The sequence below is a fragment of the Lolium rigidum genome, chromosome 7 (assembly GCF_022539505.1).
Source record: "Lolium rigidum isolate FL_2022 chromosome 7, APGP_CSIRO_Lrig_0.1, whole genome shotgun sequence".
NCBI lineage: Eukaryota > Viridiplantae > Streptophyta > Magnoliopsida > Poales > Poaceae > Lolium > Lolium rigidum.
The window spans coordinates 151,092,335-151,116,783 of NC_061514.1; the positions used below are offsets into that span (position 1 = coordinate 151,092,335).

Consider the following 24,449-nt stretch of genomic DNA (forward strand, 5'->3'; position numbering starts at 1 on the left):
AGACGACGACGAGCCGTAGCGCCCCGCCTCCGTTCCCATCCCCGTCAACACCGTCGCCGCTGCCGCCGGAAGCCAACGCGAACGACGCCCGGGACGTGCTCGACGATGGGCCAACAAGGTAAAAATTACAACTCCATCTCGTTTTTTAATTGCGAGCAGAAATTGAGGTTGTGTACTATTAGGAACAGCAACGCCTCGTACATGGAGATGTTGGACGAGGTTAACATTACCCCGCACATTCCGTTCGACATTGGGATGGGCGGAGATGGGGAGGAGGACGCGGATGAAGGGGGAGAAGGGGATGATGGGGAAGAATATGAAGGCGACGAAGGTATAGTCGAGGTCGAGGCTGATGGAAAGAAGAAGAAAAGAAGGGCGAACAACTACACAGAAATAGAAGATGCGACTTGTGCCGAGCTTGGGCCGCCGTGGGGATGGATGCAGTCTCCGGCACCGATCAAACCGGGAAGCGCTACAGGCAAAGCATCGAGGACAAATTCCATAAACGGATACCGTGTGTTCGCCATCTTGTCGATCGCACATACCGATCCCTCCAAGGATGTTGGGACGCGATCAAACCGGCATGCAGCCGGTGGGCGGCAGCAATGGATCAAGTGGTGTCAAATCCTCCTAGCGGCGCAACTGTGGACGAATATGTGAGTGAATTTGCTTGTTTTTTATGTTTGCACAATTTGTGTTTGGTTTGGTGGCCACACCTTGACGATTTCATATTTGTTTTGCAAATGTAGGACCGCATTGCCGATGCGAGGTATAGAGACATGGCCGGCAGCAAGGGCAAGAGCTTCACGATGCGACATTGTTTTGATGTGCTTCAACACCTCCCCAAGTGGCAATTGAGGGACGAAGAAATAGCACCCAAGAAAGATGCTATGATTGCGCTGGACGATACCGAGGATGAGAAGGAGGGCCGGAACAATGACAAGCCAGAGGGAAACAAGAAGGCCAAAGAGAGGCTCAAGCTCAAGGGGGAGGCAGCATTGTTGAGGGACAAGTTTGATCAAATGATTAAGTCCAAGGAGGTGATAGCGGCCAAGACTTTGGAGACCAAGCTTGTGATCATCGAGAAGAAGAAAGAGGTGAGTCTTGCCAAGGTTGAAGCCAGCCAAGAGGAAGCAAGGAACAAGGCAAAGTTGGAGGACTTGAGGATCAACGTCAAGAAGACCAAAGCAATGAAGCAACTATTGACCTAAGAGAGGGAGATCATGATGATGAACACAAAGAACATGAATAACCAACAAATGGAGTGGTGGAAGGAGGCCTTGGCGGAGATCATGGAGAGACGAAAACTAGCTCGTGAAGAGGCAAGTGGTGGTGGATCGGTGACGCATGGAGGTGGTGGCGATGATGGTAACGGCGGTCCTACCTCCGTTTGATGATGGCGGTGAGAGGAGGTGGTGAGGAGAATGAGCAACTTTCTGCCATGAACTATGAACTATTTGCTATGATTGTGTCATTTGATATAAAACTATGAACTATGCTTGAGTTGTTTGCATTTGATAGTTGATCATTTACCAATTCTGTGATAAACCCTGCCTTCACGGGTTCGGAAGCCACTCCGTTTTACAGTTTTGGTTTACGGGCTCTATTCTGCGCCAGCGATTTTTCGATCCGTAAACACGAGTTCGGTGAAATGAACTCTGGATTTTCAGTTCGCGTTTATACGGGCTCTGTTAGAGATGCTCTTATTAAACCAAAAGTGAAAAAAATGGTGGCGTTCACGAGTGCCTTTCCAAGTCTACACAGTCTGATTAAACTCGCTAGATTTGGGCACGTTCTCGTTAATAAAAGTTTGAAAAGTTCTAAAAGAGCAAAGAATAGAAAAGAGGTGTTAGATACCCATTATTTATTGATGTGTATGTTGATGAATTTTTCTTTGGCTAAGCATCTCTTGGCATGATCTCTCAATCTTAATTGACTTAAGTATGAAACTGTTATCTCGTTCCATGGCAAGTGTGAGAGTTATTTAGAAGAATTGGAGTAGAAACTTGTTAATCTAGTTGTTCTTGTTTATAACATCTTTATTATGATTGTCTTGACTTATCGAAACCTGCATAGTATTCTTGCCATTACTCTATTTATGCTAGCTTTCAGATTGATGAAGTGATGATGCATGAGACTACCAATTGTAAGTGATCTTGTTTTCTCATTATTTCGGTTTGAATACCGAGTTATTTATTATCTTTGGTTTCTTGCTCGAGGACGATCAAGGTTTAAGCTTGGGATGTTGATAATTGCATAATCTAGCATCTATACTCCATGTTTAAATCTCATATTTGTCAAGAATTGATAAAATCTCTCTCTATCTTTGCCATTAATGACTAATTACCACCGCGATGTGGAAATCTTATCTTCAATTTTTTCCTTTCAGAAATATGCACTTATCTAGGCCAATTAATGAATAATCACGAGTTGCTAATACTCCCGAGTCAAAGGCCGGAGGCCTCCATAAGGTTTAACGAGCCGCGATACGGGAAGAGTCCGCCCGTATGGCTACCCGTATCGGGTGTCGCCGCCTCGGCCAAGTCAACCCTAGCAACTTCCGTGAAGGGACCCCTATATAATTTTCCCCTAGACGCCGCAAGAGAGAGTCGCAGTCGCCAACACCACATCACATTTAAGGAGGAGATCCATCGCCGAGCCGCAGCCATCACCATATCCACATCCATTTCTCCACCTTCATAGTCATAGTCCATCTACTTTTGAAATCTCGATCTCCGTGATTGGAGATATTGTAAGACTATTTGATATTGATACTGAATCCATCTTTGCAATGTTAATGACATTTGATCTCGTTATGAGTGAGTAATCCTCACGGGTTGCGGTCTTGGGTGAAGCCTCGCAGCGTATATGTCCATCTTCTAACATGGGAATATTGTGTTGAGTTTGAATAGGATTTTGTTCTTGTTTATCATCTCTTGTCTCGATCTAAAGTCTTGTCAGGTGCCCGAGTTTCAAGGATCGATCAAGATAATGAGGGGGTATGAGTGGTGCTTCAACCTCTAGATCGAAACCCAGTGACAGAAGGGTTAGAAGAATAGAGGACCTGAGATCCATTTGGGATCACGGTAACGTCACTATGTGTAATGCTTTGATCTGTTTAATTAATTAATTAATGACTTCTTAATACCCTAGGGTGCAGAGATGTGGTAGTAGATCAAAAGTCTATAGTTGTAGTAGCTCGCAAAAACCGTAGAGAATTAGGACGTGTCATCCACAATATTTATCCTTATTTGAACATGACTCATGCTGCGCTTAATATTATATGCATCCCATATATACGCACAGCTGCAGGTGAATCCTAGGCCCTAGCCTATCTCCATCCATCGATACACAACAAAAAAGATGTTAAGGTGGAAAGAGCCAGTGAAGGAAGACAACCAAGCTCCCAAGATCTTGACAAATAACGTAATCTTACACCAAGAAAATTCTTCCCAAGGTTCAATTAAACCTTGATCTTCTACTAAAAAAGCTACGATAATGTATCTGTAATCCGGATCGAAGGTATCACTTCACTTGGCCCATGTGTTGGTAGGGCACTGGTTGATGTCGCTGTTAGTTGATGCATACCTTGGGATCTTGGTTTCCTTTTTTATATATAATTTGGCTTTATGCATCTTGATGTGTCTCAAATCGCTCTTGACATTGAGTTGTCATAGGAGGTCTCATGTACTTGCCAAATCTTCTAGATATTGATATATTACCAGCTATCTTAAGGGTAGGTTACAAACTTATTAGGACTTGAAGCTGCAGTAGGGTTAAGGTAGAGTATGTGTCGGAGTCGGGTTCTTATACTGTATCGTCATTTAAGTGTGCATCTTTATGTAACAAAGGTAGAGAATTATGTGGTAAATTTAATCAGTAATGCTACACTTACAGAACGGATTTGTGGAATCCACTTACGGACGCATTCCGTGTCATCAGACAATTGGGCAGACTCATCGTTGGCTCCAAGAGAATTTCGCCCAGAGTGCAAGCCACGTATGTCCGTAACAAACTTTCCGTTACAGTTTGTTCGTAGACCCAGCATTATTGGACCTCGACCGTGGTCCGAAAGCCCTACAAGTTATGACCGAGAGTGCGCGTAGTCATGCTTCATAGATATAGGCCTCACTGATGAACCACGCTAAATGACCATGTCTCTCGCCATCTTTTCTATATTGCCTTCAGTGTGATCTTGCGTGTTCAACAGCTAACCTCCAAGGCATGTGCTAACCAAAATTGCCGTGCTCCATCACAGCTAGCCTCTTCTTATCTCTTGATCAGGCTTCCCAATCGTCGGGAAATCTTACACCGTTTCTTATCTTTGCATCTTTCCAGACAACGCCCAAAGTGTGCATTAGTTGTAGCAGAATTCGTCTCCTTTAAGTCTGTCACAAAACAAAAGGAGCATAGTGTATACATCCACAGAACTCTTTCAACCTTTGCTTTCTTTGTAGGAGCTAGCGTTCACCCTCGTCAGTAGTTTCGTACGAAATTTCCTGGAAATTTCGTTGTGAGGAAGTACATTATCTACTCCACTTCATAAAGCGATCATGCATAAAGGTGACGAACGCAAAGTGCTGAGTCGATTCTTCTACTGCAAGTTAAAAGAGAAGATAGATGGTGCGTGCTCCTCAATGGTGATCATATTGGGTTGGAGTATGTAGCTCAATCTCTAGGGTTTTAAAAGGAAGGGAGGGAAGGAAAAGTATTGGGACTGCACGAGACATTATAGGGGCTGCCACAAGCCCAACGAGCTTGGAATGCAAAGTTGTTAAGTCCTTAAGGTTTAGGCATTGTGTATTGCTGAACGCTATGAACAAGAGGAGCAGCCAAGACCATGTAAAGTGGGCGTACATGTGAATGCCCAATCATACAGTAGTCACTAGTCAACATGAGTGTACGATAGACTTCTATAACATCAAATATCTGATGAAGAAAAGTTTTAACATGGGACTACTCAGTTCCTGGAATTGAGATTGTGCAGCCGCGGGGAGATCCCACTAAGCTAATCCTCCCACGGAGCCCCTCAGCGCGATGTGATGCAAAAGTTGCCAGGCGAGAACACAGCTGTGGGCCCAACTATTTTGCCTTTTTGAAAAGAAAAAAAAGGCATCTGGCCACCGATTTCGAAATCCAGTGGTCGATGGTGTCGCGCCGCAGCGTCAAAATTTTCATGCTCACCCTTAAGTTAAGTGCATGTTTGATTTAAATGAATTTTATATAAATTTTGTAAGATTTTCATTATTGGGATTTTTGTTATGTGCACCAAGGGTTGATCCTTAGGATGCATAGGAATTTTTGCTGTTGAATTGTGTTGCACTATCTTTTGGAGGAAAAATAACATCCACTCAAACCTTTCCTCTAAATTAAACGTTATTTTTAAAAAATCATGCAGGTTTTAAATCATGTATGATTCAACTTGATTTGACATTCTAATCCTACGTTTTCCTATTACTGTGTCCTAGAATAATTCTAGGCCCTAAATTAAAACATGAAGTACTGTAAACCTGTACTGATTCCCATTGGTCCATGGCACAAATTTAGCATTGAGACACAAATGATACATTCATTAGCAAATTTGGCTGATATATATGGTATTCACACCTACCTACTGAGGCTTGCAATTTGTACACGATGATTGATAATTAACATTTCAGGACGACTACAAAATTTTCAACCTAAACTCCAGATTTCACACTAGCTGCCAAGTCATGGATTACGTCTAGTTCAAATCTCTCACTCGGATAGTAAGAAATAAAGTATATAGCTGGTATTCCCTGCAGAGAGCTTCCTCGTTCTGGAGAAGCACACCAAACGCAGATAACAGGGGTATAGAGTAATAAAGTACCCCTTATGCCAAATTTTGCAGATATCTAAATGTTGCAAGATGTATAAAGCATCAACTGCGTCCCTTCCACTGCAACACCGGACACGCACCAACGGCAACAAGGCTTAACTTGGGCAGCTAGCATATCAGTGAAGAAGGAACCAATGAAACAACAGCAACATAACAGAGGGCACTCAACATCACACATAACAGAAATTCATCAATGACAACCATATGGTCCAGCACTTCTAGTCTGATCTCACAACCCAAACAGAGCATAGTACCAGTGTCATAATATTACTCCAGCGAGATATCAAATTACCAAAGATGGGTTCACTTTGCTGACATTGCAAAAATTTCAGACTACATCCTGGAAACACTAAAACCTTGATCAACGGTGGCTTGCTTTTCGATAGCCTTAGTCGCCCTTGCGGCGGAAGGAGCATCCCTCAGTTAGCCTGGCCTTCCCACCTGTTGGCTGGCAGAGCACGGTTTGACAGCCTGGGCAAACCACGACAGTCTGGGAGTGGCTGAACACCGTAGTGCTGCAAGTACAGAAAGAGTTAAGTACGTAAACAACCATAAGACAATAAGTGTAATAAAAACACATTAAAGTAAATTCTGATCAACAAACACTGAAATGGGTCAACCATGGCAAGTAGACCTAGCAATTAATGGTCCAAATGAGATTATAAATAATCAATATATGATGCATACAAGAATGAAGAAAATCAAACTTGTAGAATACACAAGAGACTTTTGATTCAAGTGCCAATTATGAAACAATGAAAATTGCAGGAACATGTTGGTTTACAAGGATGATGTCTCAAACTAGGGTATCAAAAGGATAATTTTTACTGCTAGCATGTTAATATAAGTGAAGTACAATGCAGAACCAAAACACACAAAGGGACAGTTAACGATACACCTTTAGCAAAAAATAACATGTCAGACATATGCAGTCATAGAAAAGCATTGCTGAACACATAGCATTAGAATAAATCATGTTCATGACATACAACAACTGGATACACATATAGACATTTCCAGTTTACTTACAAATAGCAACAAAGTTTTATTAAATGATGCCATGCTCAACATCACAGGAACATCAAAGACAATCAGCACCAAATGTACACAACAGATAAGAAGTTTTCTTGCAAATAACATAAACAGATAAGAAATATTACATGCTGAAGCACCCCTGGCACTTCACGTCCTGCAAAAGTTAACACTGGATGATTAGAACCAACTATAATCCTCACAACAAAATAATCATGACAAACTGAAGCATAAGAAATGTAGCATTTGAACTATTGCAGCCATAATTTAATAGCCAGAAACAAGTGACAATACATAATAAGGTAATGAGTACCCAATCAGAGATATGATTCGACGGATCCTCAGAAAAACAAGCATCATTCAGACTAGCATTTCACTGTTGGCCCATACATTTGTGAACTGGCATGGAGATTGTCTAATCCCTCAACGCACTTGGTAATGCAGGTGCCGTTCAGGCCTGACAGTCAACAAAACTAACCTATGATATCAGTCACTAATCTACAACAACGTTGGGAAATAATTAGAACCAGCAATCGTGAACTAGCATAAAGATTGTCTAATCCCTCAACGCACCTGGTAATACGTGTGTCATACATACTTGGGTGTGTACTGACATTCGACAAAACTAGCCTATGATGTTAGGCACTAACCTAAGACACCGTTGGAAAATAATTACAACCAGACGCGTAATCCAGCACGAACCCATGGTATCATGAACTATCTTCGGCTACGCCTACATGTGTCGGAACCGCTGCACGGGGGCAAAGAATGGTATCATGCAGGGAGAGGAGAAGTGTCCAAGGGGGGGTTACCATGAAGAATGAGTTGGGGGACTGGACGAGGCGCTTCTTCTTGTGCTTGAGCTTCTCAAGCTCCGCCGGCGGGTTCAGGAGGTCGATGTCGTTCTGGAGCACCTGCACCACCGCACAAGAATAACAGGGCTCAGAACCGCAAATCAAAACCGAGAACTCAAACAAAGGAAGAACATGGAGGTCGAGAGATCGGAGGCCGTACCATGGTGAAAGGCTAGGGTTTGCTCGGGCACCGCGCTCTCTGGTCTCCGGTAGGGACGATCCGAAGAGGAGGCGGCGGCTGCGGGAGAGTAGAGAAACTGGGCGTGTCTAGGGTTGGGGTAGTGTTTATAGAGGAGGAGTGAGGGAATCTGCGCCGTCGGATGGGTTACCACCAGATCTAGGGTAGGCCTTTTTCTCGTGGGCCGTAAGGTGCTGATCGATTCTATTGGGGATTGGCCGGGTATAGGCTCATGGGCCATTATGAGGGCTGACTTACTGGTAATGCCAATTGGCAAATGTAATAAACTCTCAAAAAAAAAAATTTGGCAAATGTAATACTAGACACAACTCTTCTTCATTTACAAAGTAGTATTGAGTACTGACACACCTCATTGCAAAAGCATGGCAAAAAATTACCAAGAGGGAGACTCCACCCTGGATTATTAATTAAGGAAGAAGTGAGGACTCAAATCTGGGACCTGACCCTTGTGCGCTTTTGTACGGCTAGCACTATCCCATATGAGCATCGACAACAAAGAAATTCTATGTAACTTTTATCTTCATCAAAGATTTTTTTATTTGATGTGTATGCCTTTTAGGAATAGCCGGTCCCAAGTACGGGTAAAGGAGAAGGGTTGTGTTAGGCTTGGCGAGCCAACGTAAAAGCCAGTCATTCCTATAGATATGAAACCCAATAGAAATTCAGTAACCCTCTCAGCGATACGCCATATCGGAACCCGGGTATGGTGTTAAATGAGCAAGGGCGGGGATGCCAGCGCCTTAGTGGCGCGCCATATCATAACCCGGATGTGGTGTCAAATAAGCAAGGGTCAGGTCACCACCACATTAGTGGCGCGCTAAATCTTCGCCTGGATGTAGTGTTAAGTGAGCAAAGGTCTTTGCATCTCTCTCGACGGATGCAAAGGGCAAGCAAGCTAGCCGAGGAAAATAGGTTGCGGGTGGTTAGTTGGAATGTAGGATCCTTGACCGGGAAGTTGCGGGAGTTAGTGGATGTTGCGATCTGGAGACGTGTAAATATCCTCTGTGTCGAGGATACTAGATGGGCGGGTCAAAAGGCGAGGGAAGTCGAGAATACCAGCTTAAAGCTTTTGTACCCATGTTCAACCGGTACTGGGAACGGCGTAGGCGTCCTCGTATATAAGAGCCTTAAGGATGGAGTAGTGGACGTTCGTAGAAAGGGAGATATGATCATCCTAGTCAAGCTAGTTGTTGGGAACCTTGTCCTGAACGTTGTTAGTGCTTATGCCCCACAAGTTGGGCTCAACATGAGCGCTAAGAGATATTTTTGGGAGGACTTGGAGGATATCGTCAGAAGTGTACTTGCAAATGAGAAGCTCTACATTGGAGGATACCTCAATGGCCATGTGGGCACAACTAGCATAGAGTTTGAGGGTGTGCATGGAGGCTTCAGGTATGGCGACACAAACCAAAAGGGTAAATACATCCTAGACTATGCGGTAGCCTATGACTTGTTAGTCGCTAACACCTTCTTTAGGAAGAGGCAATCTCACTTAGTGACCTTTAGTAGTTCCCAACACTCTAGCCAGATTGACTTTGTCCTCACTAGAAGAAGAGATAGGAGGGCTTATCCCTAGGGAGTGTGTTGTGATGCAACATAAGCTTATGGTAGCCTACTTCCGTTTTCACGCTCGTGTGATGCAGGATAAAGGCATCAAAATCACAAGAACAAAGTGGTGGAAGCTCAAAGGGGAAGCACAACAGACCTTTCGGGAGAGGATGATCATGGGACGAGAAGAGAGAGATGCAGATAGCATGTGGTTGAAGATGGGTACTTGCATACGAAAGGTAGCTACGGAGGTGCTTGGAGTGACAAAGGGTAAGAAGCCGGAAGCAAAGGACACATGGTGGTGGAATGAGGATGTCCAAAGGGCTATCAAAGAGAAGAAGAAGTGCTACAAGAGTTGGCACCACGATAGAAGTACAAGCAACATGGTGAAGTACATAGATGCCAAGAAGAATGCAAGGCAAGTTGTGAGTGGAGCAAGGGACGGGCCTATGATGAGCTATATATTAGACTAGGCACCAAGGAAGGCGAGAAGGATATCTACAAGATGGCGAAAATTTGTGAGAGGAAGATGAGGGACCTAAACCAAGTTAAGTGCATCAAGGACGAGGCTAATCGACTTCTAGTGAAAGATGAAGAGATCAAGAATAGATGGAGGGAGTACTTTGATAGGTTATTCAATGATGGGAACGGGGACACTATGCCCAAGCTGGATGACTCCTTTGACGACATCAATAGGCGTTTCATGCGGAGAATCCAACAGCTTCATGTTAAAGAGGCCCTCAAAAGGATGAAAGGAGGAAAGGCCCTTGGACCTGATGATGTCCCAATTGAGGTGTGGAGAAGCCTTGGAGACCTGGCAATATTATGGCTAACTAAGCTATTCAACCATATTTTTGGGTCAAACAAGATGCCCGAAGAGTGGAGGAAAAGCATATTAGTACCTATCTTCAAGAATAAAGGAGATGTTCAAAGTTGCACTAATTACCAAGGGGTTAAACTTATGAGCCATACTATGAAACTTTGGGAGAGAATCATCGAGCATTGCTTGAGGCGAGTGACGAATGTAACTAAAAACCAATTTGGTTTTTGGGAGGTTGACTAAAGAGGCGATTTTCTTACTTTGCAAACTTATGGAGAGGTATAGGGAGCAAAAGAAGGACTTACATATGGTCTTCATCGACTTGGAGAAGGTGTATGACAAGATACAAAGGATGGTCATGTGGTGGGCGTTGGATAAGCACAAAGTCCCAACAAAGTACATTACCCTCATCAGAGATATGTACGCCCGTTTTGTGACAAGTGTCCGCGCAGGTGGTAGTGAGACCGATACCTTTCCAATCACGGTAGGTCTACATCAAGGGTCAACCTTTAACCCATACACACTACAAGAAAAGTTCTGATACTCAACGTCCAATTTTCGTCAATTATGGCCCCTTTTTCGTCGCCTATGGGCCTAACCCGACGATATGGGTTATGTGATCCAAACTGCGTCAGGCAAAGTCCTACCACGTTTTTTTCGGTTCGTCGCGTTTGGGCGCCCTTCCGCCATGGAAAATTGGACCGTTGCAGAAGTGTTTTCGGGAGGCCGTTGACTGCTGACGTCATGCAAACTGACACGTGGCAGACACCGTTAACTGTCAGTTAACGTCGTTAACCGGCTGAAACCTGTAGGATAACGTTGCATAGAAAACAAAAAATTTCCTACCGCGAACACGCAATCCAAGCCAAGATGCAATCTAGAAGACGGTAGCAACGAGGGGGTATCGAGTCTTACCCTTGAAGAGATTCCAAAGCCTACAAGATGAGGCTCTTGTTGCTGCGGTAGACGTTCACTTGCCGCTTGCAAAAGCGCGTAGAAGATCTTGATCACGATCGGTTCCGGCGCCACGAACGGGCGGCACCTCCGTACTCGGTCACACGTTCGGTTGTTGATGAAGACGACGTCCACCTCCCGTTCCGGCGGGCAGCGGAAGTAGTAGCTCCTCTTGAATCCGACAGGCACGACGGCGTGGTGTCGGTGGCGGTGGAGAACTCCGGCGGAGCTTCGCTAAAGCACGCGGGAGCTATGGAGGAGAGGGGCGGCTAGGGTTTGGGAGGGGGTGGCCGGCCACTCAAGGGGCGGCCGGGTTGTGGTCTTAGGGTGGCCGGCCCCTCCCTTGGCCCCTCATTATATAGGTGGATCCCCAAGAGTTAGTCTCCAAGTCTTCGAATAAGACCCGAACCAAAACCTTCCAAAAGGAGGGGAAACCTAGCCAAGCTAGGACTCCCACCAAAGGTGGGAGTTCCACCTCCCATATGGAGGGTGGCCGGCCTCCTAAGGGGAGTCCACTTGGGACTCCTCCCCCACTAGGGTTGGCCGGCCATGGAGGTGGAGTCCCATGTGGACTCCACCTTCCTTGGTGGTTTCTTCCGGACTTTTCTAGAACCTTCTAGAACCTTCCATAGAACCTTCCGCGACATTTTAATTCACATAAAATGACATCCTATATATGAATCTTATTCTCCGGACCATTCCGGAACTCCTCGTGATGTCCGGGATCTCATCGGGACTCCGAACAAATATTCGAACTCCATTCCATATTCAAGTACTACCATTTCAACATCCAACTTTAAGTGTGTCACCCTACGGTTCGTGAACTATGCGGACATGGTTGAGTACTCACTCCGACCAATAACCAATAGCGGGATCCGGAGATCCATAATGGCTCCCACATATTCAACGATGACTTTAGTGATCGAATGAACCATTCACATACAATACCAATTCCCTTTGTCTCGCGATATTTTACTTGTCCAGAGGTTTGATCTTCGGTATCACTCTATACCTTGTTCAACCTCGTCTCCCGACAAGTACTCTTTACTCGTACCGTGGTATGTGGTCTCTTATGAACTTATTCATATGCTTGCAAGACATTAGACGACATTCCACCGAGAGGGCCCGGAGTATATCTATCCGTCATCGGGATGGACAAATCCCACTTGTTGATCCATATGCCTCAACTCATACTTTCCGGATACTTAATCCCACCTTTATAGCCACCCATTTACGCGGTGGTGTTTGATGTAATCAAAGTACCTTTCCGGTATAAGTGATTTATATGATCTCATGGTCATAAGGACTAGGTAACTATGTATCGAAAGCTTATAGCAAATAACTTAATGACGAGATCTTATGCTACGCTTAATTGGGTGTGTCCATTACATCATTCATACAATGACATAACCTTGTTATTAATAACATCCAATGTTCATGATTATGAAACTAATCATCCATTAATCAACAAGCTAGTTAAGAGGCATACTAGGGACTCTTTGTTGTTTACATATCACACATGTATCAATGTTTCGGTTAATACAATTATAGCATGGTATATAAACATTTATCATAAACATAAAGATATATAATAACCACTTTTATTATTGCCTCTTGGGCATATCTCCAACAGATCTCCCACTTGCACTAGAGTCAATAATCTAGATTACATTGTAAGGAACCTAACACCCATGGCATTACGGGTGTTGGTCATGCTTTGCCCTAGGGAGAGCTTTAGTCAACGGATCCGCTACATTCGGATCGGTGTGTACTTTGCAAATCTTTACTTCTCCATCTTCGATGTACTCGCGAATCGAGTGGTAACGCAGCTTTATATGCTTCAGCCTTTTGTGTGACCTTGGTTCTTGTGCATTGGCGATGGCACCCATGTTGTCACAGTATATGACTAGTGGGTCCAATGCACTAGGAACCACACCAAGCTCTACAATGAACCTCTTCATCCATACCGCTTCTGATGAAGCCTCTGAAGCCGCTATGTACTCCGATTCTGTTGAAGACTTCGCCACCGTGCACTGCTTCGAGCTTGCCCAGCTTATCTGCGGCACCATTCAATATAAACACGTACCCGAGACCGTGACTTAGAGTCATCGGGATCGGTGTTCCAACTTGCATCGGTGTAACTTGTTACAACGAGCTCTTGGTCACCTCCATAACAAAGAAACATATCCTTAGTTCTTTTCAAGTACTTCAGGATATTCTTGACCACTGTCCGAGTGCTCCATTCCTGGATCACTTTGATATCTCGCTAGTCAAACTAACAGCATGTGCTATATCCGGTCTTGTACATAGCATGGCATACATAATAGAGCCTATCTGCCGAAGCATAGGGGATCTGATTCATCCTTTCTCTTTCTTCGCCGTAGCCGGTCCTTGAGTCTTACTCAAGACCTTGCCCGGTAACATAGGTAAAAACCCTTTCTTACTTTCGTCCATTCTAAACTTCTTTAGAATCTTGTCCAGTATGTACTCTGTGATAGCCCTATTAGGCGTCTTGATCTATCTCTATAAATCTTGATGCCTAATATATACGATGCTTCACCAAGGTCTTTCATTGAAAAGCTGTTATTCAAATAACCTTTTACACTTTGCTTAATAGTTCTATATCATTCCCAATCAATAATATGTCATCTACATATAATATCGGGAATGCTACTGAGCTCCCACTCACTTTCTTGTAAATACGAGCCTCTCCATGACACTCGTATAAACCCGAAGTCTTTGATCACCTTATCAAAGCGTCGGTTCCAACTTCTTGATGCTTGCTTCAGTCCATAGATTGAACGCTGAAGTTTGCATACTTTGTCAGCATTTTTAGGATCAACAAAACCTTTGGGTTGTACCATATACAACTCTTCCTCAATGTCTCCATTAAGGAACGCCATTTTGACATCCATCTGCCAAATCTCATAATCGAAAAATGCAGCTATTGCTAACAAAATCCTCACAGATTTTAGCTTCACTATAGGTGAGAAAGTCTCATCGTAGTCAACTCCTTGAATTTGTCGGAAACCCTTTGCGACAAGTCGAGCTTTATAGACGAGTAATATTACCATCGAGCATCTGTTTTTCTCTTGAAGATCCATTTATTCTCGACAGCCTTTCGGCTATCGGGTAAGTCTACCAAAGTCCATACTTTGTTATCATACATGGATCCCATTTCGGATTTCATGGCTTCTTGCCATTTGTTGGAATCTGGGCTCATCATCGCTTCTTCATACGTCGCGGGGTCCTCATCATTGTTATCCACAATCATGACATTTAGACAAGGATCATACCAATCGGGAGTGGCACGTTCCCTTGTCGATCTGCGAGGTTCGATAGTTTCCTCGTTTGAAGTTTCATGATCATTATCATTAGCTTCCTCTCGTTGCCGGTGTAGGCGGTGCAGGTACAACTTCCGATCTTGCGCTACTCGATCAACGAGTATAGATTCATCAATCTCATCGAGTTCTACTTTTCTTCCAGTCACTTCTTTAGTGAGAAATTCTTTCTCAAGAAAGGTTCCGTTCTTAGCAACAAAGATTTTGCCTTCGGATCTGTGATAGAAAGTGTACCCTATAGTTTCCTTAGGGTATCCTATGAAGACGCATTTCTCCGCTTTGGGTTCTAGCTTATCCGGTTGTAACTTTTTTACATAGGCTTCGCAACCCCAAACTTTAAGGAACGACAGACTTAGGTTTCTTATTAAACCATAATTCATACGGTGTCGTTTCTACGGATTTTGATGGTGCTCTATTTAAAGTGAATGCGGTCTGTCTCTAATGCATAACTCCAAAATGATAACGGCAAATCGATAAGAGACATCATAGAACGAACCATATCTAAGAGAGTTCGATTACGATGTTCGGACACACCGTTTCGTTGTGGTGTTCCCGACGGTGTCAATTGTGAAAGTATTCCACATTTCTTTAAATGCATGCCAAACTCATAACTCGGATATTCACCTCCGCGATCGGATCGTAGAAATTTAATCTTCTTGTTACGTTGATTTTCTACTTCACTTTGGAATTCCTTAAACTTCTCAAAAGTTTCGGATTTATGTTTTATGAAATAGATATACCCATATCTACTCAGATCATCTGTGAAGGTTAGAACATAACGATAACCACCGCGCGATGCTACGCTCATTGGTCCGCACATCGGTATGTATGATTTCCAATAAGTCAGTAGCTCGCTCCATTATACCAGAAAATGGAGTCTTAGTCATTTTTCCCATTAGACATGCTTCGCATCTATCAAGTGACTCAAAATCAAGTGATTCAAGTAATCCATCAGTATGGAGTTTCTTCATGCGTTTCACTCCAATATGACCAAGACGACAAGTGCCACATATAAGTAGAATTATCATTCAATTTAATTCGTTTAGCATCAATGTTATGTATATGCGTATCACTACTATCGAGATCTAATAGAAATAAGCCATTCTTTTCTGGTGCTCGACCATAAAAGATATTATTCATAAAAATAGAACAACCATTATTCTCAGACTTGAATGAATAACCGTCTTGCATTAAACAAGATCCGGATATAATGTTCATGCTCAACGCAGGTACATAATAACAATTATTTAGGCTTAAAACTAATCCCGAAGGTAGATGTAGAGGAAGTGTGCCGATTGCGATCACATTGACCTTGGATCCGTTTCCAACGCGCATCGTCACTTCATCTTTCAGCGGTTGTCGTTTATTCTTTAGTTCCTCGTTTCGAGTTACAAATATGAGCAACCGAACCAGTATCAAATACCCAGGTACTAGAACGAGAACCAGTGAAATGAACATCTATAACATGTATATCAGATATACCTTCTTTCTTCTTCTTGACAAGGCCGCTCTTCAGATCAGCCAGATACTTGGAGCAATTTCGCTTCCAGTGTCCCTTCTCCTTACAGTAATAGCACTCAGCATCAGGCTTAGGGCCGTTCTTAGGTTTCACAGGAGGCGTGGCAGCTTTCTTGCCACCCTTCTTGAATTTTCCCTTAGACTTGCCCTGTTTCTTGAAACCGGTGGTCTTGTTGACCATCAACACTTGGTGCTCTTTCTTGATCTCAATCTCAGCAGCTTTTAGCATGCCAAAGAGTTCAGGTAACTCCTTGTTCATGTTCTCGCATATTGTAGTTCATCACAAAGTTCTTGTAACTTGGTGGCGGTGATTGAAGGACACGATTAATCCCCGATCTGTTAGGAATCACTATTCCCAAGTCACCGAGTTTCTTCGCATGCCCGGTCATGGCGAGCATGTGCTCACTAATGGAGCTGCCTTCTTCCATCATACAGCTGAAGAAATGTTTCGATGCTTCATAGCATTCCACGGCCGCATGAGTCTCAAAAATAGCTTTCAGCTCATTCATCAACTCATGAGGATCGTGGTGCTCAAAACGTTTTTGAAGATCGGATTCCGGACCGCACAGGATGGCACACCGAACTTGAGAGTACCGAGTTTTCCGAGTCTCGTAAACAGCTTTTACTTCATCGGTTTCGGTTTCATGCGGGAGGGTCACCTCGCGGTGCATCAAGCACATATTGCAGATTTCCGCCGAGAGGAAGATCCTCACATGACGGAACCAGTCGGTGAAGTTGCTTGCCGTTGCTCTTAAGCTTTTCTTTCTCTAGGAACTGGTTAAAATTGATTGGGGACGCCATCTCTACAACATATATTTGCAATAGTTTAGACTAAGTTTATGACAAAATGAGTTCAAATTTTAATTCAACATAATTAAAAATCTAGGTGAACTCCCACTCAAAACAATATCCCTCGCATTGTCTTAGTGATCACACGAACCAAATCTACCGCACCTAAACCCGATCATCACGAGAAAAGGTGTGATTTCAATGGCGAACACTCAAAGTGTTCATCATATCTATCATATGATTCATGCTCTACCTTTCGGTATCATGTGTTCCGAGACCATGTCTGTACATGCTAGGCTCGTCAAGGCCACCTTAGTATCCGCATGTGCAAAACTGTCTTGCACCCGTTGTATGTACTTATTGAATCTATCACACCCGATCATCACGAGATGCTTCGAAACGACAAGACTTGATAACGGTGCTACTAAGGATGAACACTTTATTATCTTGAGATTTTAGTGAGGGATCATATTATAATGCTACCGTCGCGATCTAAGCAAAATAAGATGCATAAAAGGATTAACATCACATGCAGTTCATATGTGATATGATATGGCCCTTTTGTCTTTGCGCCTTTGATCTTCATCTCCAAAGCACGGACATGATCTCCATCATCTTCGGGCATGATCTCCATCATCGTCGGCGTAAGCGTCAAGGTCAATGGCGCCGTCTCCATGATTGTCCTCCATGTAGCAACTATTACAACTACTTTGAAATACTACTCAACATGAAATTTAAAGACAACCATAAGGCTCCTGCCGGTTGCCACAATACAATAATGATCATCTCATACATATTCATCATCATATTATGGCCATATCACATCACCAAACCCTGCAAAAACAAGTTAGACGCTCTCTAATTTGGTTTGCATATTTTACGTGGTTTAGGGTTTTCGATATAGATCTAATCTACCTACGAACATGAACCACAACGTTGATACTAATGTTGTCAATAGAAGAGTAAATTGAATCTTTACTATAGTAGGAGAGACAGACACCCGCAAAGCCTCTTATGCAATACAAGTTGCATGTCGAACGAGGAACAAGTCTCATGAACGCGGTCATGTAAAGTTAGTCAGAGCCGCTTCATCCCACTATGCCATAAAGATGCAAAGTACTCAACTAAAGATAACAAGAGCATCAAAGCCCACAAAACCATTGTGTTCTACTCGTGCAACCATCTATGCATAGACACGGCTACGATACCACCTGTAGGATAACGTTGCATAGAAAACAAAAATTTCCTACCGCGAACACGCAATCCAAGCCAAGATGCAATCTAGAAGACGGTAGCAACGAGGGGGTATCGAGTCTCACCCTTGAAGAGATTCCAAAGCCTACAAGATGAGGCTCTTGTTGCTGCGGTAGACGTTCACTTGCCGCTTGCAAAAGCGCGTAGAAGATCTTGATCACGATCGGTTCAGGCGCCACGAACGGGCAGCACCTCCGTACTCGGTCACACGTTCGGTTGTTGATGAAGACGACGTCCACCTCCCGTTCCAGCGGGCAGCGGAAGTAGTAGCTCCTCTTGAATCCGACAGCACGACGGCGTGGTGTCGGTGGCGGTGGAGAACTCCGGCGGAGCTTCGCTAAAGCACGCGGGAGCTATGGAGGAGAGGGGGCGGCTAGGGTTTGGGAGGGGTGGCCGGCCACTCAAGGGGGGCGGCCAGGTTGTGGTCTTAGGGTGGCCGGCCCCCTCCCTTGGCCCCTCATTATATAGGTGGATCCCCAAGAGTTAGTCTCCAAGTCTTCGAATAAGACCCGAACCAAAACCTTCCAAAAGGAGGGGAAACCTAGCCAAGCTAGGACTCCCACCAAAGGTGGGAGTTCCACCTCCCATATGGGGGGTGGCCGGCCCCCTAAGGGGAGTCCACTTGGGACTCCTCCCCACTAGGGTTGGCCGGCCATGGAGGTGGAGTCCCATGTGGACTCCACCTTCCTTGGTGGTTTCTTCCGGACTTTTCTAGAACCTTCTAGAACCTTCCATAGAACCTTCCGCGACATTTTAATTCACATAAAATGACATCCTATATATGAATCTTATTCTCCGGACCATTCCGGAACTCCTCGTGATGTCCGGGATCTCATCCGGGACTCCGAACAAATATTCGAACTCCATTCCATATTCAAGTACTACCATTTCAACATCCAACTTTAAGTGTGTCACCCTACGGTTCGTGAACTATGCGGACATGGTTGAGTACTCACTCCGACCAATAACCAATAGCGGGATCCGGAGATCCATAATGGCTCCCACATATTCAACGATGACTTTAGTGATCGAATGAACCATTCACATACAATACCAATTCCCTTTGTCTCGCGATATTTTACTTGTCCGAGGTTTGATCTTCGGTATCACTCTATACCTTGTTCAACCTCGTCTCCCGACAAGTACTCTTTACTCGTACCGTGGTATGTGGTCTCTTATGAACTTATTCATATGCTTGCAAGACATTAGACGACATTCCACCGAGAGGGCCCAGAGTATATCTATCCGTCATCGGGATGGACAAATCCCACTGTTGATCCATATGCCTCAACTCATACTTTACGGATACTTAATCCCACCTTTATAGCCACCCATTTACGCAGTGGTGTTTGATGTAATCAAAGTACCTTTCCGGTATAAGTGATTTATATGATCTCATGGTCATAAGGACTAGGTAACTATGTATCGAAAGCTTATAGCAAATAACTTAATGACGAGATCTTATGCTACGCTTAATTGGGTGTGTCCATTACATCATTCATACAACTAGCATAGTGGCCCGCGCACATGCGCGGGCAACCATCTTTAGCACATTTATCATTTCATTGTTTAATTATATTTTAGAAATTCTCTTTCTCTATCTACATCTATTCAACACTTTTAAGAATTATAAGTATGTGTGTTATCATTTGTTTGAAAACTTTGATCACTAATATTATTAAAGGTAGAAGGCCGAAAAATATTTGCTATGTCTATGTGCCGCATGTATTATAAATTAGAGTGTAGTGGTGCACATAATCAAGTCTCATAACATTTATTCTAGAATTTCTTTAGAATCCAGTAAAAGATATATTATTTCATTATAAAGATACTCATAAAAAATCAATAGCATTTGCATATTAAATGAAATCAAAAAATGGATTGTTTTTAACATTATAATATTGCTAAAATCAATAGAATAAGCATTCAATTAGATTTAGCCTCAATGAAATACTCCCACTATTAAATTTTAGTAATGTTTTAATCACCTTTATGCATACCAAATCTAAATAATGTCGTAAGAATTTAACTTATTTTAGAAAATTTACACGTTATGGTTCACTATTTTAAGTTATCGTATATTTGTATATGCTTTCATTGTTCCAAAATGACGGTAATACTCACATTTTTGTATGCACAAAAATAATTTTTTTCCTTAATTTCACTAAAAAATGTAGTACTATGATATGTAAGATTGGAGATACTTATATGCAAATAGTACGAAATTGGTGTAAGCTTATAAGTAATTCTAGAAATTTGAAGATTATTTATTAATCGTTGTACATTGGTGGCTCGACATGGTTTTAATGGTTGCAAATGAATTTACTATACTGGCGCATTCATTCAAATTTGGTTGTTTTCTGTGCCTTGCTTGCACTAAAAAATTAGTCGAATGTATAAGATTAGTGATAACCTTTTGTGAACTGCTCTGGTAGTTAGTATTGATCGAATAACTGTGTCATATGGTATCCTGCAATTTAGATCTGGTGATGTAGGTGGACCCAAATCATGACTTGAGATTCATGTTTGATTTTACCTCATCCCTATTTTATACATTTAATATTTATTTTTGACTTCCTCGACCAACTTTTAATTTGTCAAGTTACGAACATAAATTGTGTATGGAGTTTAAAACATTAAACTTTTATGAGGTTAGGGTGAATACCACAAGAGGCCATATTTTTTTTTAGACTATAAGATAAAGACATATGTTTTAGTGTTTACCATTATATAGAAATGATTGAGTAGGCAAAGAGGGGCACTTATTTCACTATTATCAAAGGGATTGCTATGAATTAACATAAGAAACGGACATAATATCCTAGATCCTGGTTGATAACATAGTGCGGAAAAGTTTTATGGATTCTCCGAAACATTATGAGTTCAATATAAAATAAAGAGAAATGAAGAAAACACATACATAATCAATCGATATATATATATTTAAATAGACTAAGCGATGATGAAGCAGAAAAATGCAAATAACTATGAAGTACCTTTAAGCATACATATCAACTTTGCGATTTGAAGTACTTGGGCTCTGTAATCTCATCTCTTGAGTTTGACAGAAAGGCAGTTTTGTGCAATTTCAATATAAAATGGATGTTTAGTGGATACTTGCATTGTAATTTTTCTGAGCATGTTTGAAATTAAAAATTGAAAGAAAAAATCAGCAGTGGGGGAAATGATGCATGCACATCCTGATGAGGCTACTGTACAACCCAATTCCACGATATATTATACTGAATGATATTTTTATTTAATTAAAAGACTATAATCTAATAAGAATGAATCGTCCCTACTTTTTGTCAAAACTGTTGTAGAGAAAATATGAGATCACACTGACACATAATAATAAATATAAACTCGGATGGGATCCTTAGTCAATATTAAAACATGACAATATTGGTAACCAATAAACATGACAACCTTGGTCGTGTTTTTTTAATCCCTGACGATACTTGAATAAGATTTGCAACATAAGAACTAAATTGAAGTATGGTTATTACTAATCTAATCTATACAATCATGCTCGTCTAGCTAAAGGTACAATCCCCTGATGTGTATAGGTCTAGGTGATATGATAAGATTGACCAAACGGAGAAGTAGTAGTTATATGGAGCAATAAAAGAAGGCGCCAATCTGTATATTCCATTCGTCTCAGTTTAACAGGTGCGTACGTAGTTTAAGAAATTGCTTTGATCATTATTTTGATCAGTAAAATATAAAATATATGTCACAAAAATTATATCGTTGGAAAGATTTTTTTTGCTTACGAATCTAATGATATAGATTTTGTAGACATAAAATTTATATTTTATCAATGGTCAAAGTTTGTCTTAAACTGCGTGCGTGCCTGTTAAACCGAGACGGAGGAAGTAGGTCCTAACACACAAAATTTATCCGCGAGTACTCCAGAATATCCATGATAAGATAATATTGATCTTATGTAGTAATAATTATACTAAGAATAAAGGAACAAAATAACTGGCTTATCAATATGCTAACTTCAGAAACGTCATCTTCAAAAAAGTCAGTTATTTCCCCTTCCAAAATAAAGGACTAAATAACTCCATCCCTATTATTTTTTTCTAAGATAGACGTGTAATGAATTAGGATGGCACACCTTCACGACATGTCACGCAAAAGGCAACTATATTTTCAGGAAGCAACTCAAACCTGATCTTCTTGTTGTGTTTTCTATGAAAGTAGAAGAGGCATACATGATACCATACCACTGGCAGTGCGTAGCTCTACCGTACTTGATGCATGGGAGTCTTCTTGCCGTATCCGGACAAACGCCTGATGCATGCATGAGGCAATTCTTCTTGCCTAACCCGACCGGTTTGCACTGAGACCTAATTGGATTCCCTGCATGCAACGTGTGAGACAGCCGGTCGATCGGATGAACTGGGCCAGATTAGCGAAAAATATAAATACTCTACTGTACAATTAGTTAACATTGGTAAGGAGTGTGTGTTCATGCTATATTGCAGATCAAGTGATCAATAAGTACCCTCTGTTTTTCTGCTGATTCCTATTCCTGTTCATACCTGCGCCTATGTACGGATGCATATGTATCCAGCCAGCTGCTTCGGTGCATGCAAATTCCTGAACCATCCTCGATTTTGTCACGCGCACTGGTGCCACACCTTCGACACAGCTGAATTGTATAACCTGAACCTGACAATCGCCGATTTCTATCGGTGAGAGGAACATCAAAACTGGCCTAACTATGCAAGGCGATTCATAGAGTGTATCTGCACGGTGCACTTCCTAGCGATGAGTAGATTTCAATTCTGGTTCAGGACGGCCGGCACGAGCGTCCATTGCCCATAACTTCAATTCTTTTGTTGCAAGTCCAATGGTGAGCCGGCGATTAATTAAACCTTCTTGCGATACGTAGTTGTAACTCTTTGTTGACAATGGCCGGCGCCAGGCGTTTGTACCCATAACTCTAATTCTTTTTCGTGAAGTCTAGCAGCGATCAATTAGCCTTCTTTGATCCTTGATGTGTGCATCGTGCAAGTTCAGCGGCGAGACGGCGGCGATCGATCAACCTTCTTCTGATACATAGATCGCAATTCCTGCTGATATTGGCCAGCGCGATATGAGTGCATCGTGCAAGTCCAGGAGCGAGCCGGCGATCATTAATCTTCTTGGTAAACGTAGATCGCAATTCCTGTTGATAACGGCCGCCGCATAACTCCAATTCTTTTTTGACACAACGATCAATTAGCCTTCTTTGGTCCTCAATGTGTGCACGCATGTAGAATTGGAACAAATCGTGGATCTAGAATTTGAATCGGAGCTTATGAGCATATGGTCTTCCATGGCGGCGCTGATGCAAACTTACCACAGAAGGGATATACGTGGAGAGCAAAACAGTTTTTTAGGTTTTAGTAGAAGAAGAGCCGCACTCATATGATGGCATTGGTGGGTAAATTTTGTCACTTTGTTTTTTTATAAGATCCATTGGCTGCTATCAGTTATTAACTTAAATTGACGGCTAGATGTGTCTGATTATTGTGGGATTTTCTACAGTAATTTCTTTTTTCTGGTGACCCCATAATTTACTTTTAATATATAATAGATGACATAACCTTGTTATTAATAACATCCAATGTTCATGATTATGAAACTAATCATCCATTAATCAACAAGCTAGTTAAGAGGCATACTAGGGACTCTTTGTTGTTTACATATCACACATGTATCAATGTTTCGGTTAATACAATTATAGCATGGTATATAAACATTTATCATAAACATAAAGATATATAATAACCACTTTTATTATTGCCTCTTGGGCATATCTCCAACAAAACCCCGTGGTAGATGGTAGGTCCACACAAGGCCTGCCACGCCTTAAGCGGGCCGGCCCATATAGTTTGCGGGTCGGGCCAGCTGACTTAGTTTGACCGGCCAACTATATAACTGGGCTGGTCTATTAGGTACGTGGGTCGGGCCTAACCTCTAATGTTGACTGGTCAAAACTTAAATGGGTCGGCCCACTAAGCACATGGGCTGGCCCGAATGCCTTCGTTTGACCGGTCAAAGGATAGTTGCGCCCGGCCCACTGAAAAGTTGGGCCGGACCGAATGTCTTCGTTTGACTGGTCAATGATACGTCTCCAACGTATCTATAATTTCTGATGTTCCATGCTAGTTTTATGACAACCTACATGTTTTGTTCACACTTTATATCGTTTTGATGCATTTTCCGGAACTAACCTATTAACGAGATGCCGAAGTGCCAGTTCCTGTTTTGTGCTGTTTTT

General features: G+C 42.4%; 1 protein-coding gene and 1 pseudogene across 1 annotated transcript; one reads left to right on the forward strand and one right to left on the reverse strand.

The window, feature by feature from the left end:
• Positions 1-6,030: 6,030 nt before the first annotated feature.
• LOC124674064 (40S ribosomal protein S27) lies at positions 6,031-8,007 on the reverse strand. Its single transcript, XM_047210096.1, has 4 exons — positions 7,907-8,007; positions 7,705-7,806; positions 7,021-7,049; positions 6,031-6,375 (listed from the first exon to the last, which is right to left on the reverse strand). The coding sequence occupies exons 1-4, from the start codon at positions 7,907-7,909 to the stop codon at positions 6,249-6,251; spliced, it is 261 nt and encodes an 86-aa protein (XP_047066052.1). The 5' UTR covers positions 7,910-8,007; the 3' UTR covers positions 6,031-6,248.
• A 159-nt stretch (positions 8,008-8,166) lies between these two features.
• The window catches only part of LOC124672156, a 28,568-nt pseudogene continuing 12,285 nt past the window's right edge, over positions 8,167-24,449 (forward strand).